We start from the raw sequence: 17,287 nt of genomic DNA on the forward strand, positions 1-17,287 counted from the left end.
GTTTGATGTAGCCTAATAATAATTTGTAAAAAGCTAATTTGCTATTTTGAGGGTGGGGTGTGGGTTGCATTTTAAAGTACTGGAGGTGTTCTTTGATGATGATGAATGAGAGGAATTGAACTGAAACAAATCACAATAGGGCCGATGCAAAAAAAAAAAAGTGCGGAAAGCGGGTGCTGAAAAGTCAGCGCCTGCTTTCTTAACATGCGCATGGCACCCGCAAAGGAGGCGCCATGCTATATTATAATTAGGGGGTCGCGTTAGCAAGGAGGCGCGACCCTAGCACCTCCTTGCTAATGCAATCCCGCGGTTACCGGCGGTCTGTCGGTTATGAACACTGACGCCGATAAACTTGGCGTCGGTTTTCATAACTGCAGTCCACCAGTTATGAAAACCGATGCCGAGTTTATCGGCATCGGTTTTCATAATGCAGCTGGCCGGTTAAGAAAACCGACTCTGAGCATATCGGTGTCGGTCTTCTTAATGCGGCTGGCTGAGTTTTTTTTTTTTTCTTTAAATTTTTAAAAGAAGTACAAAAAAGCAGTTTTTTCTGCTTTTCTGTACTTCTTTTCAATGCTAAATGTGTGTCTGAGACGGACATTTATTTTTTTGCATTTGGTGTGAATGAGTAATAGCCTCATTCACATGCATTTGCATGTGATGAGCACTATCCCATTCACTCCGCGTTGGACACGCGTTAAATAGGCACCAATCCCCTAATTGCATTAGGGGTGGATTAGCGCCTATTTAACCGGCGTCCAATATATCAAGGGAGTAGTCAAATTCAGGATAATTTAGACAGAATAGAATACAACTAAACTCCAAACTTAACTTAGTTCTTAAGGAAGGACAGGGTTGACTGGGTAGGATCTATGCGGGGTAGGGAGGGGAGATAGGAAAACTAAGAGGGGGGGGGGGGGGGGGGAGGTAAGAATAGGGATGGCGGAGGTGATTGCAGCCTCATTATAGCGAGATTAAATCGTAGTGGCAGCAAAATTACAGCATATTTGTGCCGCTACAGATTAAGGGAAGGCTTGTTTGAATAGCCAAGTCTTCAAATTCTTCCTAAATGTATTTTCAACGAAACAGTACGTGCATGCTTTCCCTTTGAAATGTTGGGCAAAGTGTACAGGTGAAAAGTAGCCATGGACTTTGGGCAGTTGGGAAGCTGCCTCCTCTCTAACCACAGTTCTGATGCTACCTTAGCATCCTTTTCACAATGGGGCTGATTCACCCATTTTGACGATAGACATTATATGCATTTGCTAGCATAATATCTTCCGAGGCTAGAATGCCCTAAGGTTTCCTTCCTGCCTGCCACACCAGGAAGGTAAAAAATGTGATATGTTTTAATTTATTTCTAAAACATTAAAAAATATTATTTTTTTACATTTGATGTATTTTTCAATTTGTTTTTCTTGGCTCAATGGTTTGTTTATGACTGATGAGGTCTGCGTGCGGGATTGTGCAGAGTAGGTCCCAATAGTATGAGAGTGATTGTGAGAAAGAGGTGTGAATAGGGAGGGGCAGGGGGAACTTGTGTAGAAAATGTGTGGAGATGCTTGTGCAGGCCGGGACTGCTTTTCAACAGACAAATGCCACCTGTGCTGCAGCCATCCTGCTACTGTCTCTTTAAAAGCAACTGGAAATAACTGGAAACAGGGTTTTTTTCCAAACTTTTTTCCTGAGACTATTTTTGGCTTCCATTCCAATAGAACTGATTAGGTTAAATGGAAACATTGGCAAGGGCTGGCTCCCAGTATTTTCCATTGTAGAACAAGAAAATTAACATTTAATTTTTCTTCCCATAGGAAATAACGGGAGCTACGCAGCCAAATGGGAGACTGACCAGACTCACAGCTACTCTAAACTGAAGTAACTATATTTGGGGTAGAGGCCTGGCTAAATAACTGTTGTGGGTGGAAATGGAGATGGGGAGGGGCCTGACAGTAGAAAGCAGAGGAGGTTCCAGCTCTGGTGGCTCCAAATCTCTTTATTCGGCTTTTGCAAATATATAGGGTCATTCATTAAAATGCATTATGGCGATAACACATTAACACCAGTGATAAGAACAGTAATTCATGGCATGAATGCAAATTTTTTGAAGGGAGGGGAGGGAGATAGAGAGAGCCTCTAGACAGGGCCTCCCAGTGTGCAACTATTTATATCTCAATAGGAGGGCCATCTAATAGCTGGAGTTGATGTGTTGGTGGTGCTTTAGGGTTTAGGGACCAGTTTCTCATGTAGAGTGAGATGTACAAACAGCACAGTACACCTCGGTGAAGATTTGACGTCATTTGGAGTGAGGAAAGTCTCAGAAAGATGAAATTTTGTACTGTTATCTCACCCTAGCTTGATGGTACCCTATTTATAGAGTCCATCAACTAGGATGAGAGAACATAGTAGAAATGGCATGTTTGTGATACTTTCCTCACTCCAAATGACATCAAATCTTCACTGAGGTGTGCTGTTCATAAGTCTCACACTACATGAGAAATTGGCCCCTAAACCCTAAAGCAGCACCAACACCTCACCTTGAGCTATTAGATGGCCCTCCTATTGAGATATAAATACCTGACTAATAGGGAAACATTATATATAGGTGCTCTCTTGCTCTCAGAGAGCTTATACTCTTTTTTTTTCTTAATGCTGGCATCATCAATGCATTAATAACGCATTTTGATAAATCTAGGGGATATTTTGAAGAGTTTGCAAATAGCCCGGATAGCAGTCACACATCCCTATTATGACAAGAGATATTTGGGAAAATCCTGCTAATGTAGACATGTGCAGGATTTATGGATGGAGCTAGGAGGCAAAATCACTTCAATTATTCATCTTCCTCTTTCAGTAAATTCTTTTCTTTTTTTTTTTTATTCAGTTTCAACTACATTTAAGTAATCATTCTTACTTCCAGAAAAAAAAATGAGATTCACATAGAATATATCTTTTAACAAATATATAGGAAAAACAATATCAAGAAATAATATATAGATTTTCAATCTTTCTTGTGGTAATTATATCTATGTGCCCCCACAATAAAGGTAATAAAAAAAAATAAAGGGTGAGACAAAGGAAATACAATGGGAGTACTTAAACAATAACTATATAATATAAGCTGCGTGTCCGATCCTTACTAACAATGTACCTTCAAGACTAGATAGTAATTACAGAAGGGGTGGTTATATTCCCAGCATTTATAAAGGATTTTAATTGCTCTGGAATGAAAAAGATGAACGATTCATCCTTCGATCTAACCATACACTTGCATGGATATCTCAACAGGAAAATATAACCTAAAGATATTACTTGTGATTTTAACTTTAGAAATTCACGACGTCTCTCCTGAGTAACTCGAGTAAAGTCAGGATAAATCCTGACTTGCTGGGAAAAGAAACTAGCTGAGATATTTTTAAAGTATCTCTGCATTATTAGGCTTACATCAGCCTCATTAAAGAAGGTTACTAACAGGGTTCCACACTCGAGAACGTCTTCAGTGGAATTTTCTAAGAATTGCGTTAGATTTTCTAAAGCCTCTGACTGAATTTGGTTATTCCTTGAATTTATCAATATAGGTAAAAAGTTCAGCTTATTTACCACAGGAATATTTTGTTCTTCAAACTTTAAAATTTCCAACATATATTTTTTCAAAGTCATAAGAAAATCCTGTCCTAAGACTTTGGGGAAATTGAACATTCGTAAGTTTAATTTCCTGTTATAATTCTCAAGTTGTTCTATTCTCCTATTCATGTAATTATAGTCCTTTATAATTTTTGAAACACAGTCAGAGTTTTTGACCAATGAAGATTCCACTTTCCCAAGCTGTTGCTTCAATTCGATAGGTTGTTTCTTCACCTTTTCCTCCAGTAAATTCACTTTTTCTTTCAGATGTTTTACCTCTGCCCCCTTGCTTCTTATGGCATTGGCCTAGGCCAGCCATTAAGTCCCACAACGCTTCAAGCGTTACCACTTCAGGTCTAGCAGGAATATGAAAAGACTCACCCATTTCCATATGGGCAAAGTCCTCTCTCTCTCCGTTGCTGTCCCATGGGTTCCCGCAGTCCCAGCCAGCGTTTCAGGTTCATCGTCCGGTGTCGAGGTCAGGAAACCAGCCCCTGCTCCAGCTCCATTCAGCTCCTCCAAACGCGGCGGTACGCCGCCTGAACCAGGCAAATCCTCTCTCTGGCCCCCACCATCCGGGGTCGCTCGACCAACGTCATCTTTCGGCGCCCCGGGCGAGGGAGAGGAACCAGACAATCCCGGGGCCTGAGGTGGTTGAAGGCACGGAGGGCTCAAGGTTACCTCCCCAGGCGATTCCCTTGCTCCCTCGAGGACAGTCGCAGCGGGGATTTCACCCTCCACTTCTTGGTTCGGGAGAGATCGGTAAGCCGTAATTAATCTCTGGTTTGAGGGCATAGTGGCTTCGGAAGGGTACAAGTGCACTTTACCCTTTCTTTTTGCAGGCATCTTCGAGGAAAACATTTTTCCCCAGAGCGAGAGCGTTCCTCCGATCTACCTCACGCAGCGGCCATCTTGCTCACCCCCTGAGGATCATTTCTGGTCTCTGCTGCATGTCCTCTGGCTGTTCTGCTGACCTGACAATCCAGTAAATTCTTTTCTATGCTTTTTGGGACCTGGGGGGATGACATCTCTCTCTCCTGCTATATTAAAAAGTTAGTACATAAGAACATAAGAACATGCCATACTGGGTCAGACCAAGGAGTCCATCAAGCCCAGCATCCTGTTTCCAACAGTGGCCAATCCAGGCCATAAGAATCTGCCAAGTACCCAAAAACTAAGTCTATTTCATGTTACTGTTGCTAGTAATAGCAGTGGCTATTTTCTAAGTCAACTTAATTAATAGCAGGTAATGGACTTCTCCTCCAAGAACTTATCCAATCCTTTTTTAAACACAGCTACACTAACTGCACTAACCACATCCTCTGGCAACACATTCCAGAGTTTAATTGTGCGTTGAGTGAAAAAGAACTTTCTCCGATTAGTTTTAAATGTGCCACATGCTAACTTCATGGAGTGCCCCCTAGTCTTTCTATTATCTGAAAGAGTAAATAACCGATTCACATCTATCCATTCTAGACCTCTCATGATTTTAAACACCTCTATCATATCCCCCCTTAGCCGTCTCTTCTCCAAGCTGAAAAGTCCTAACCTCTTTAGTCTTTCCTCATAGGGGAGCTATTCCATTCCCCTTGTCATTTTCTCTGTACCTTCTCCATCGCAATTATATCTTTTTTGAGATGCGGCGACCAGAATTGTACACAGTATTCAAGGTGGGGTCTCACCATGGAGCGATACAGAGGCATTATGACATTTTCCATTTTATTCACCATTCCTTTCTTAATAATTCCTAACATTCTGTTTGCTTTTTTGACTGCCACAGCACACTGAACCGACGATTTCAATGTGTTATCCACTATGACGCCTAGATCTCTTTCTTGAGTGGTACCGTCTAATATGGAACCTAACATTGTATAACTATAACATGGGTTATTTTTCCCTATATGCATCACCTTGCACTTATCCACATTAAATTTCATCTGCCATTTTGATGCCCAATTTTCCAGTCTCACAAGCTCTTCCTGCAATTTATCACAATCTGCTTGTGATTTAACTACTCTGAACAATTTTGTATCATCTGCAAATTTGATTACCTCACTCGTATTTCTTTCCAGATTATTTATAAATATATTGAAAAGTAAGGGTCCCAATACAGATCCCTGAGGCACTCCACTGCCCACTCCCTTCCACTGAGAAAATTGTCCATTTAATCCTACTCTCTGTTTCCTGTCCTTTAGCCAATTTGTAATCCACGAAAGGACATCGCCACCTATCCCATGACTTTTTACTTTTCCTAGAAGCCTCTCATGAGGAACTTTATCAAACGCCTTCTGAAAATCCAAGTACACTACATCTACCGGTTCACCTTTATCCACCTGTTTATTAACTCCTTCAAAAAAATGAAGCAGATTTGTGAGGCAAGACTTGCCCTGGGTAAAGCCATGCTGACTTTGTTCCATTAAACCATGTCTTTCTATATGTTCTGTGATTTTGATGCTTAGAACACTTTCCACTATTTTTCCTGGCACCGAAGTCAGGCTAACCGGTCTGTAGTTTCCCGGATCGCCCCTGGAGCCCTTTTTAAATATTGGGGTTACATTAGCTATCCTCCAATCTTCAGGTAAAATGGATGATTTTAATGAAAGGTTACAAATTTTTACTAATAGGTCTGAAATTTCAGTTTCGAGTTCCTTCAGAACCCTGGGGTGTATACCATTTGGTCCAGGTGATTTACTGCTTTTCAGTTTATCAGTCAGGTCTACCACATCTTCTAGGTTCACCGTGATTTGGTTCAGTCCATCTGAATCATTACCCATGAAAACCTTCTCCGGAACTGGAATCTCCCCAACATACTGTTTAGTAAACACCGAAGCAAAGAAATCATTTAATCTTTCAGTGATGGCCTTATCTTCTCTAAGTGCCCCTTTAACCCCTTGTTAGTGATGCAGGCAGTTCATACTGTGTGTTTAACCATTCCTTTCTTCTGCTAATCTTCACCACCGCTTGACTTCTATAAGATTAACATGTCAAAACTACAGTAGCTTCTCTGGAACAACTTATCTACGCCCTCAAAGGAAACTTGGAAACATATCCTAATTTGGAAAAGATACTGGACATGGTACAACAGAAACAAACTATAGTATAGACTATAAAACATGCTTTGTTGTTAGGCAAGGATGCAGGATCACTATAAATATTGACTTGTTTCTGTCTATATGTGCTGTATCATCTTTTGTTTTATATAAAATGGTTACCAAAAAAATAAATAAATAAAGGGTCTGTCTTATACTGGATATTCTGGATATACTTGGCTCCTCTAGCTCCTTACAGTGTGACAGCATTTACTGAACTGTATCATAGAAGTCAGAGGCTCTGGAAAATCAAGATGATATCCTCCTGCCTCCATCCATTTGCTCTTTAAATTTAAAGTTATTTGTCATGCAAGGGCTTAGGACATTACCAGTGGGTAATGGGCTAGCCCCGTGGATCAGGCTGTGGCACAGGGGATCTAGTTGCAGGGCGATGTGCTCAGGCCCAGGGTCCAAAGGGAGATAGATGTGGTTGCCGTGGCAGCAGCGAGATTTCGCCTCTCCCACCCTTGGGCTGGCGAGGGTGTCCTGAGCAACCCAGGTATGTCATGGATGATGGGCAAAGGCCACTGAAGATGAAAGGAGAGGGTGGGAGGGCAAATAAATAAGAACTGCATTTATCTTTGAAAGAAACTGTCAGGACAAAATAGAAAAAAAAATACTTACAAACAATCCTAGCAAAATGAAGTTGACTGGGAATTTCCTGCGTGCATCATTGCAACAGGCAAGCACAATAACCAGAACAAAAACTGCACCGCTACAAGGGAAACAAAACAATTGTGGTTGAACACTACTGCGACTAAATCTGGATCAAAATAATAACGATTCCATGTAGTAACTCAATCCAAATGGTTAAATCTGAACCAGTAGCTTTAACATCTTCCCCTCTGAAGGTTACTCAATGACGGGGATTAAGGGACTAATTCTAGATGTCTCTGAGTTCTATGGAGAAGGGAGAAGAGAAACTCACCTTAAAACATTTCACCTTCAGAATACAATGAGGAATCACACAAGTCCTGGAGGAAGGGAATCCTGGTCTTCATATAACAGCAATATCTACAGGGGGATTACCAGGGTGCATGTTCTGGTCTCTAAAGGCAGCTGTTATCAGTAGTAATCCCTCTCTCCAGTCCTTCACCAAGGACTATCACTTTAATGACTGGGTTATCAGGAAAGGAGGAAGGGAGGGAATGAAAATGCAGAAGAACCCTAAGTAATTGTGAATAAAGAATATTAGCACCATATCCCTCGCTGGGGCAGGCTTCAATAGAACTGGAAGTCCAATGGGAGCAGGAGGCGGCTGCTAGTCCAAAAATAAACACAAATGAAATAAGGGTATATGGGAAGGTCTACTTTCTAACATAGAGAGCAGATTATTCATTTAAAGCTAGTGTGAACTAAATGAAATACAGTTGTTTTAGATCAAGTGAAAGGATACTTACAGGAGCGCATAGGTAAACCATGAATTACGTCTCACCCATGTTTGTAGGGTAGGCCTAGAAAAATAAGAATGGAAGCAAATGTTTAAAAATTTCCATGCAACAAATACAAGTATTTCATTGCAAAGGCATCTACATTTTTCTACAATTTGTTTTAAATCTGCTGGTTGTTAGTTTCATAAAATATTTTAGCATTATTTGAAAGGGTAAATAACCATTATCTGTTTATTTGTTCCACCCCACTCATAATTTTATAAACCTCTATCATATCCCCTCTCAGTCATCTCTTCTTCAAGTGGAAGAGTCCTAACCTGTTTAGCCTTTCTCCATAGGGGAACTGTTCCATCCCCTTTATCATTTTTGTTGCCTTTCTCTGTACCTTTTCTAGGTCAGCTATGTCTTTTTTTGAGATGGGTTAACCAGAACTGCACACAATATTCAAGGTACGTTGTACTATGGATTGATACAGAAGCAATATGATATTTTTTTTATTCTACATTTCTCTCCAAATAATTTCTAACATTCTGTTTGCTTTTTTGACTGCTACAATGCATTGAGCTGAGAATTTTAACGTTTTCTCCAAAAGGACCCCAAGATCCTTTCCCTAGGTGTGGATTTCTGATATAGAGCCTGTAGTTGGGCTTATTTTTCCATATGTGCATCACTTTGCACTTTTCCACATTAAATTTCATCTGCCATATAGTTACCCAGTCTCCTTGTCTCACAAGATCCTTCTGTAATTCCTCACAATCTGCTGCTGTTTTAACAACTTTGAAATAATTTAGTATCATTTGCAAATGTGATCACCTTCTTTGTTGCTCTCGTTTCCAGATTATTGATCATTTAGTCCCACCCTCTGTTTCCTGTATTTTCACCAGTGATAAGAGACTGCCTCATATACTTTTTAACTTCCTGCAGAGTTTGTCAAATGCCTTTTGAAAATCCAAATACACTATATCAACTGTCTCACTTTTAACTACATGTTTATTTACACCTTGCTTTACCAATCTAGCCCCTAGATTCATCAATTTGCTATAAATTTCACAGGTGTAATGTATGTGATAAGGAAAAGGGATGTGGTTAGGCAAATTTTCCTGTTACCGCATCGCACAGCTGTTTTATTGCAACGTTAGTTAAATGTATCGCACAGCGAAACCTGCATTACTTCCTGGTCTGGTTTTTATCGCAGTGTAACAGGGGGGACTTTAAACTCAGGATGAGGGGTTGGGGGTATTGAAGGCTTGGGGAGTAGTTAAAGATACACTGTTACAGGTACGTACAACATAGTATGCATCTGTGAAGACCTGGTGTCATTAGGAGTGCTGAAAGTTGAAAGAAAAGTAAATTTGTTGACTGTACTCTCTACCTAGCTTATACTCCCTACCCAACAGGCAGAAAGTACAAGCTAGGTAGTGCAATGAAAATGCTGGTGTAATTACTCCTAAAGCAGTGTTCTAATGGAGATGACTTTTAATACACAAGCCTTAGACATGAGGACCAGATTTTTAGAACCAAGGTTTTGACTGAAAGTGACTCATAAGGCCCATAAAAGAGCACATTGGGCTGAATGGAGATGGCTGTTGACACCATCCACCAAGACTGAGAAATCTAAAATCATTTGCATTTTGCCTTATACTCCCCAGGCTGATTTAGTTCAATGGATTATCAAGAAACATTCAAGAAACATTGGCCGATATTGCGTCTACATTCAGAGTTTAAAGATCCCCCAATTTTTGCATTCAAGATAGCACATAATCTACAAGATCATTTGGTTCACGCTGTCTTTTATACACATGAGAAAGAATTGCCTCAAGATGTTGTGAGCCATTTTCCCTGCCATACCTGCAGGGTTTGCCCATTTTCTTTTCAGGGTGACACTTTATCTTTTCAGATTTGCAAGCCTTTTTGTTTAGACAACATTCAACACGTAAATCGAAGAGAGTGATCTACATTGTTTGGTGTCCCTGTGCATTACTCTACATAGGAAAAACATTTGGAAGAGCCTCCTGGCATTCTTTTTATCACTGGTTGTCTATTCAGCATATGCTAGAAGATTTTCAGTTTTCAGTTCTATTCCAGTCTTTACCTAATCATAGAGGAGGGGATTTTAATAGAACTTTACTACGAATGGAACAATGTTACATCTACAATTGGAATACAGTGTATCCCGCAGGACTCAATAAAGAGATTGAGTGGTCAGTCTTCTATTAGATTTGTTATATGACATCATCAGACTTCTGAGATCTCATTGGCTGAGATGGCGTATATAATGAGTTTGATGCTTGGGTGTCCCATTACTGCAGCCATGTTCTGAGAAGCTTTGAAACTGCAGTTCAGATGTAAGTTGTTGTACTCTGTTTGAACTGGGAAATTTTTTTATTGATTTTTGCCATCTAACAATTCTTTTCTTTATTTAGATAAACTATGAATGATCCCTGAAGCAGACAATTGTACATGGTCGAAACACTGCAGTGTCAGCTGTTTTATTCCCTGCTTGTACAACAACGCAAGTGGCTCGGACTCAGTTGGAGTCCTAAAGATCTTGAAGTTAAGTTTATTCATATTAAGCTTATTTTCAAGGATATTTCAAATGTACAATGCAGTGGAGTTGATAATTTCATAAACAGGCACTATGGCTTGTTAAGAGAGCTTGTTATGGACATTCACTGGTTTAGGAGTAATTACACCAGCATTTTAATTGCACTAAAAAAGAAAATCACAAAGATAGTGAGATACAGCCTGGTATATGATTGAATCTTTTGTGATACTGCCTTCAAATACATAGGCTTCACACCACTTTATGATAGCAGCTCATCACACACATTTTTTGATCCAGTACATGTTGTATTGCCATAGTTACTGCAGTATCACAAGTAATGGCAGCCTTTAAGTAAAGATCTTGGTAGTGCACATTTCACTGGTTAAGTTTTTCCTGTCTGTCAGTTAAGGTGGTACCATCTATCACTTTCAGGTTTTACAAGCAAGTGCCTCTTTGATTCCAGTATAAGTACCACAAAGTTCCCTCTTTCAAAGCAGATCTGACTCTGTTTGCAATGGTCTTGCCAGTACCACTGAGCACACACTCTAGTGGCTCTCTGGACCACAATCTTGGTCTCTTTAAATTTAAAAGTTTTGAATTTTGTTGCCTCCTCACTTTGTCCATAACCTGGAGTACCGACCTCTTCCAGGCATCATCCATTTCAGCAACCACAGCTGGCCAAAGAAATTAGCACACACTGGCCTCAGAAAAACATTTGCAGCATTCACTAGAGCTACACCAACCTTCATTTGGGCACAAGCACAGAAGAAAATCTCTACAAATATCACCCTCCCCCCTCCAAAAACAGCAAATCTGGAAGTACCACACTCAGGATTCAGGGGAGGCAGGAACTAGAGTCGCGTGATCAGTAAAAGCCCCAGTGATCACGTCACAGCCACATCAAACTGCTGCCACTCCAAGCCAAGCAGAGGAAGCCCGGTGAGTTCATGACTCTCTCATGGCTGGTGCAAGGTGTATTAGGCTCCTTCCTCAGCCCTCTCCACACACAATTAAAAATGATGCGGTTATAATAACAGATTTTACTTGGAAAAAAAGACATTCAAAGTACAATCCAAAGTAAAAGTATCACTGACAAGAACATGTGTGTTATATTTACATGCTCTGCTGGGGTGCTGAAGTAAGTTTGGAAATAAAAAGAAAGAAAAAGAAAAGGTAGGGGGGAAAGGGCGGGGGAGGTAGGGGAAGGGAAGGTGGGGTGGAGGGATAGGGAATGGGGGAAGGCAGCTGGCTTGGCGCAGGCTCAGTGCACCTCCTGGCACACGCCAACCCCCAATTTTATAACATGCGCTAAAACACTCCTTGATTTTATATCCTAATTGACATAGACAGTCATTAAGAAGTCCCATAAGTAAAGTTCATATGAAATGGCAAGGCAAGATGGCTGCCTTCGATTAATTCTGCTGATAATTCTTCCCCTAAAACAGATTTTCCCAAACATGGCCAATATTACAGGTCTTTGAAGTGCTTGATAAGTATTTTTATTTGCATAACAAAATTCTAAAAACTTGGATTTTATTTGTGGGACTTTATAATGACCGTACTGACGACTGAAACATTAAGCCTGTGTTTGCATACCAAATGCCTTATTTTGGCTATGTCAATTAGGATATAACAACAAGGAGTATTTTTTAGGTTATTAGGCCTATTGAAACATGCATTTGGTGTGGGCTGGGCCCTCAAAAAGCCATGAATAAATTGAATTACAATATAGTAAACCTGCTACACCAAAACAGCATTAACTGCCAGCACTTACAGTATGAAAAGATAAAACTGCAAATATTGCACCAGGCCATAGAACCCTACCGACCTCCAGAGCCTGAGTGAGACCAACCATGCAAGGTTGGTCTCTGAGTGGTCCTCCGACTACTCCAAGCCCTTTCGGACCTGCCGCTGGGAACGGCAAAGGCGGCTGGCTGGACAGGAGGCGAGGGCAGACAAAGGCTCTGGAACATGAAGACTCAGACAAAGAACTTGGAGACGTGAAGACACAGACGAGAAGCTTGGGATGTGAAGACTCAGGATCAAGGTTCAGGAACAAAGTCAATTACTGGGTTGAGACTGCGATGCAGCGCGCCCTACACAGCCCACTACAGGGCGGACCCACTGGACTGGTCGCAGATAATGCTTGAGTGCGAGGCAGACTCCAGATGAATACGTGGGAGATGAAGCCAGAACATGGCAAAGATTCAGTAGAAGCCTGTACCAAGGCATGCCCTACACAGCCGTCCATGGCTGGTCACGGAAATGGAACAGGTTCAGTCAGAGTTTTAGGCACGGATGGAACAGCCTCAAGAACATAGAGAGACGAGAGTTGAGACGGAGGGCCGAGACGAGAGTCGGGACGGAGGGCCGAGACGCTACTTGGCTTCAAACATGAGAAACAGGACCAAGATGAGACTTGGCTTCGGGCAAAAGTGACCCTCCGGAGACTTGAGCTGCAGACAGGGAGGCAGGGTTGTGCCAGGACATGGCAAACCAGGAGAAGTGACTACGAGGAACCAAGGGTTCAGGACAAAAAAGTAGGAACATCACAGAACATCAGGAACGGATCATGGAACGTCAGGAACAAGACGAAGGACATCCAGAAGAGACCAGGAACATAGAGCAACAACAAGGGATCCCACAAAGAACAGGAAAATGCCAGCAGGAGCAAAGACGAGAAGTCCTTGGGAGAAATAACCCCAAGGAAACTAACTCCTTGTGAAGACAACCAAGGACTGGAAGCTGGGCCCTTATATAGGTCTGAAGATCAAGAAACACTCAGGGAGGAGTTCAGGTGGGGCCTGGAGCATATCCTGCCGCGGGCCCTTTAAATCTCTGAAGGAGGCACGGCCCGCGCCTTAGGAGCAGGAACAGGAAGCAGTGCAGGACCATGGCCAGTGGCGTCCTGCCGCTGAGCAGTGCAGGAAGAAGGTGGGCCTCCGTGCAGGCCCTGATGATAGCGGCAGTGTCCAGGCTGCTGAGAGTCAGCTGGGGGCGGCCCTCGCCATGTAGGCGAGGCCGGGGACTGCGGCCTCTGGGCTGCGAAGCAAAGCTGGCGGCAGCTCTGGTCGCATTAAGGCCCCGAAGTCTATGGCTCCCTGCTGCAGTGAAGAGCAGCGCTGACTGCGGCTCCTGCCACGAAGAACATTGGGGGCTTCGTGCCACAAAGGTGAGCACCTGCTCATGGTAAGACCCGAGCAGAAGTGTAACACCAGAAATATAAAACATGAATAACAGCAAAATCATACTAATAAGAATACATATTTCAAACAGCTGATGAACAGAATAACATCCCATAGTTAAAAACTCAGATACAACTTTTAAAACTTTTCCAAAAACCAATAAAATATTTTAAAACAGCAAACACAACAAATAACACCCAATAATTAAAATAAGGATACCTTCCTTCTCTATACATGGGAACATTTGATTTCCAGATGCCCTGAAGATGTGGATTAGTGGGGGTGGGGGGAAGCATGGTAGTGCTGGTTGTTGTATATGCAAGATTTCACCCCCCCACTCCCCCCACAAACACACATACATTCACCTCCCCCCTACATGCACTTCCCCTACACTCCCCCTTCATACACACTCTGCCCCCTCCCATACACAGTCATTTACTATCCACTCCCCACCTCCCTCATACACACTCACTCTCCCCCTCCCACACACAGTCATTCATTATCCACCTCTTTCCCCCCCCACACACTCACTCTCCCCCTCCTCACACAGTCATTCATTATCCACCCCTTTCCCTCCACACACACTCACTCTCCCCCTCCCACACACAGTCATTCATTATCCACCCCTTCCCCCCCCCGCACACACATTCACTCTCCCCCTCCTCACACAGTCATTCATTATCCATCCCTTTCCCCCCCACACATTCTCACTCTCCCCCTCCCACACACAGACATTAATTATCCATCCCTTCCCCCACACACACACTCACTCTCCCCCTCCCACACATAGACATTCATTATCCACCCCTTTCCCCTCACACACACTCATTCTCCCCCTCCCACACACAGATATTCATTATCCGCCCCTTCCCCCCACACACACACTCACTCTCCCCCTCCCACACACAGACATTCATTATCCACCCCTTTCCTCCCACACACACTCACTCTCCCCCTCCCACACACAGACATTCATTATCCACCCCTTCCCCCCACACACACTCACTCTCCCCCTCCCACTCCCACACACAGACATTCATTATCCACCCCTTTCCCCTCACACACCCTCACTCTCCCCTCCCACACACAGACATTCATTATCCACCCCTTCCCCCACACACACTCATTCTCCCCCTCCCACATACGGACATTCATTATCCGCCCCTTCCCCCCACACACACACTCACTCTCCCCCTCCCACACACAGACATTCATTATCCACCCCTTTCCTCCCACACACACTCACTCTCCCCCTCCCACACACAGTCATTCATTATCCACCCCTTTCCCCCACACACACTCACACACACTCACTCTCCCCCTTCCACACACAGACATTCATTATCCACCCCTTCCCTCCCGCACACACTCACTCTTCCTCTCCCACACACAGACATTCATTATCCACCCCTTTCCCACACACACACTCACTCTCCCCCTCCCACACACAGACATTCATTATCCATCCCTTCCCCCACACACACACTCACTCTCCCCCTCCCACACACAGTCATTCATTATCCACCCCTTTCCCCTCACACACACTCACTCTCCCCCTCCCACACACAGACATTCATTATCCACCCCTTTCCCCTCACACACACTCACTCTCCCCCTCCCACACACAGACATTCATTATCCACCCCTTCCCCCCCACACACACTCACTCTCCCCCTCCCACACACAGACATTCATTATCCACCCCTTCCCCCCCACACACACTCACTCTCCCCCTCCCACACACAGACATTCATTATCCACCCCTTCCCCCCACACATGCTCCCTCTCCCTCTCTGGAAGCACAAGCAGTAGCAGCCTCCCTCTTTCAGTCAGTACAGCCGATGGGACTCCTCCACTGTGCAGGCTGAGGTGGCTGCTGCTGCTGTTTTCTCTTCGGACCAAATACTGCTACCTCGTTTCTTGGGTCTCACGCTTTCAACACTGATAAATCTCCTGCTCCTCCGCTTTTCTTTGACCTTGTGGATCCGCCACCACCTGGCTTCTTGCATCTTCGCTATTCTTCAGGCCTGACAGTGAGACTTCCCGCACTTTGCTTTTCTTCAGATCCGCGGCTCGATGCTTCTCCGAAGGTGCTGCAGCCTGCGCCTACCGCGGCGATGGCATCGCCTTCATCCCATTGGCATGGGCCCACAACACCACTTCTTCCAGGCCCTCACCAGCAGGATGAAGGAGACGCCCTTTAGTCTTCACCTGCCAGCACCCAGGAGACGTGGGTGCTGTTCCTTGGGCACGTGGGGTAGGTGGATTTGGGCAGGGAATCTGATTTGTACCTTCTGCTCTGCTTGATGGTATAGAGGGCTTTGCGGGACGGAGTTCGAGTGAGGGGGGTCTGCCTGCTCTTCTTTGGGTTGCTCCACCTTCCAGGTTAGGTGCCTTTAGCTAAGAACCTGATGCTCCTGCAGCTGGTGCCTCTTGTGTCTCTTTCACCAGGAAGAACAAATGTCAGCTATTTAAACCGCCTAGGGCTCCGTATTTATGGAGCACCCTGCGGTGCAAACAGCTCTGCAGGAACAATAGAAGAGGAGCCGACACTGGGCAGGAGGAGGTGCAGCTTTCTGAAAGAAACAGAGATGCCGGGTAGAACCCCCTTTCAGCTGCACTTGGAGAGCTAAATTCCAGACACTTTCCAGACATTTTAGTCTCATTCCTGACTTCCAGACACTCCCCCTAACTTCCCTACAGTCTGGAGAAAACCCAGACAGTTGGCAACCCTAGTGACAGATTGTTTAGGGGTGCAATTAGAGAACATAAGAAGAGCTATCCTGAATCAGACCAATGGTCCATTGAGTCCACCATCTTGTCTCTGTCAGTGGCCAGTCTGGGTGACTAGATAGCAGCCGGCAGATCCTAATGGAGAGATCCCGTCCCTTTTACTCATTCCCAGAAGTAAGAGATAATGAACCCCATTTCTGCCTGGCTAATAATTGCTAAAGGACCTGTCCTCTAGAAACTTGTCCAAGCTTTTTAAACTCAGCTATGCTATGAATCTTGAACCCATCTTGTGAAAACAAATTCCACAGTTTAATCATGTGCTGACTGAAAATATACTTTCTTAAATTTGTTTTAAATCAGCTATCAGTTAATTTCATTGAGTATCACCCTAGTCCTAGTACAAATTGAAAGGAGGCTTGTGAATAAAACGAGAAGCTTGGGTGTGAGGGCCGAGGTGGTGGCCTGGATAGCAAACTGGTTGAAGGACAGAAGACAATGTGTGATGGTAAATGGAACTTACTCTAAAGAGAGAGCAGTGATGAGCGGAGTGCCGCAAGGGTCAGTGTTGGGACCGGTGTTGGGACCAGTGTTGGGACCGGTCCTGTTCAATATCCACAGGAGTGGAGAGAATGAGATGGGATTTAAGGAAGCTGGAAGACTGGTCAAAGTTATGGCAGCTGAGATTCAATGCCAAGAAGTGCAGAGTCATGCATTTGGGGTGTG

The 17,287-nt window shown here is 43.7% G+C and overlaps 1 protein-coding gene across 3 annotated transcripts in view; it reads right to left on the reverse strand.

Annotated features, from left to right (window-relative positions):
- LOC115084251 (protein lifeguard 1-like) overlaps positions 1–17,287 on the reverse strand; it is a 76,210-nt gene that overhangs the window by 15,614 nt on the left and 43,309 nt on the right. For all 3 annotated transcript variants that reach the window (XM_029588867.1, XM_029588865.1, XM_029588866.1), the window contains exons 4-5: positions 8,111–8,164; positions 7,335–7,425 (exon numbers count right to left, since the gene is read on the reverse strand). In XM_029588867.1, coding sequence (XP_029444727.1) covers positions 7,335–7,425; positions 8,111–8,164 — 145 coding nt within the window. The remainder of the gene's footprint in view (positions 1–7,334; positions 7,426–8,110; positions 8,165–17,287) is intronic.

The sequence above is a fragment of the Rhinatrema bivittatum genome, chromosome 2, assembly GCF_901001135.1.
Source record: "Rhinatrema bivittatum chromosome 2, aRhiBiv1.1, whole genome shotgun sequence".
In the NCBI taxonomy this organism is placed as follows: domain Eukaryota; kingdom Metazoa; phylum Chordata; class Amphibia; order Gymnophiona; family Rhinatrematidae; genus Rhinatrema; species Rhinatrema bivittatum.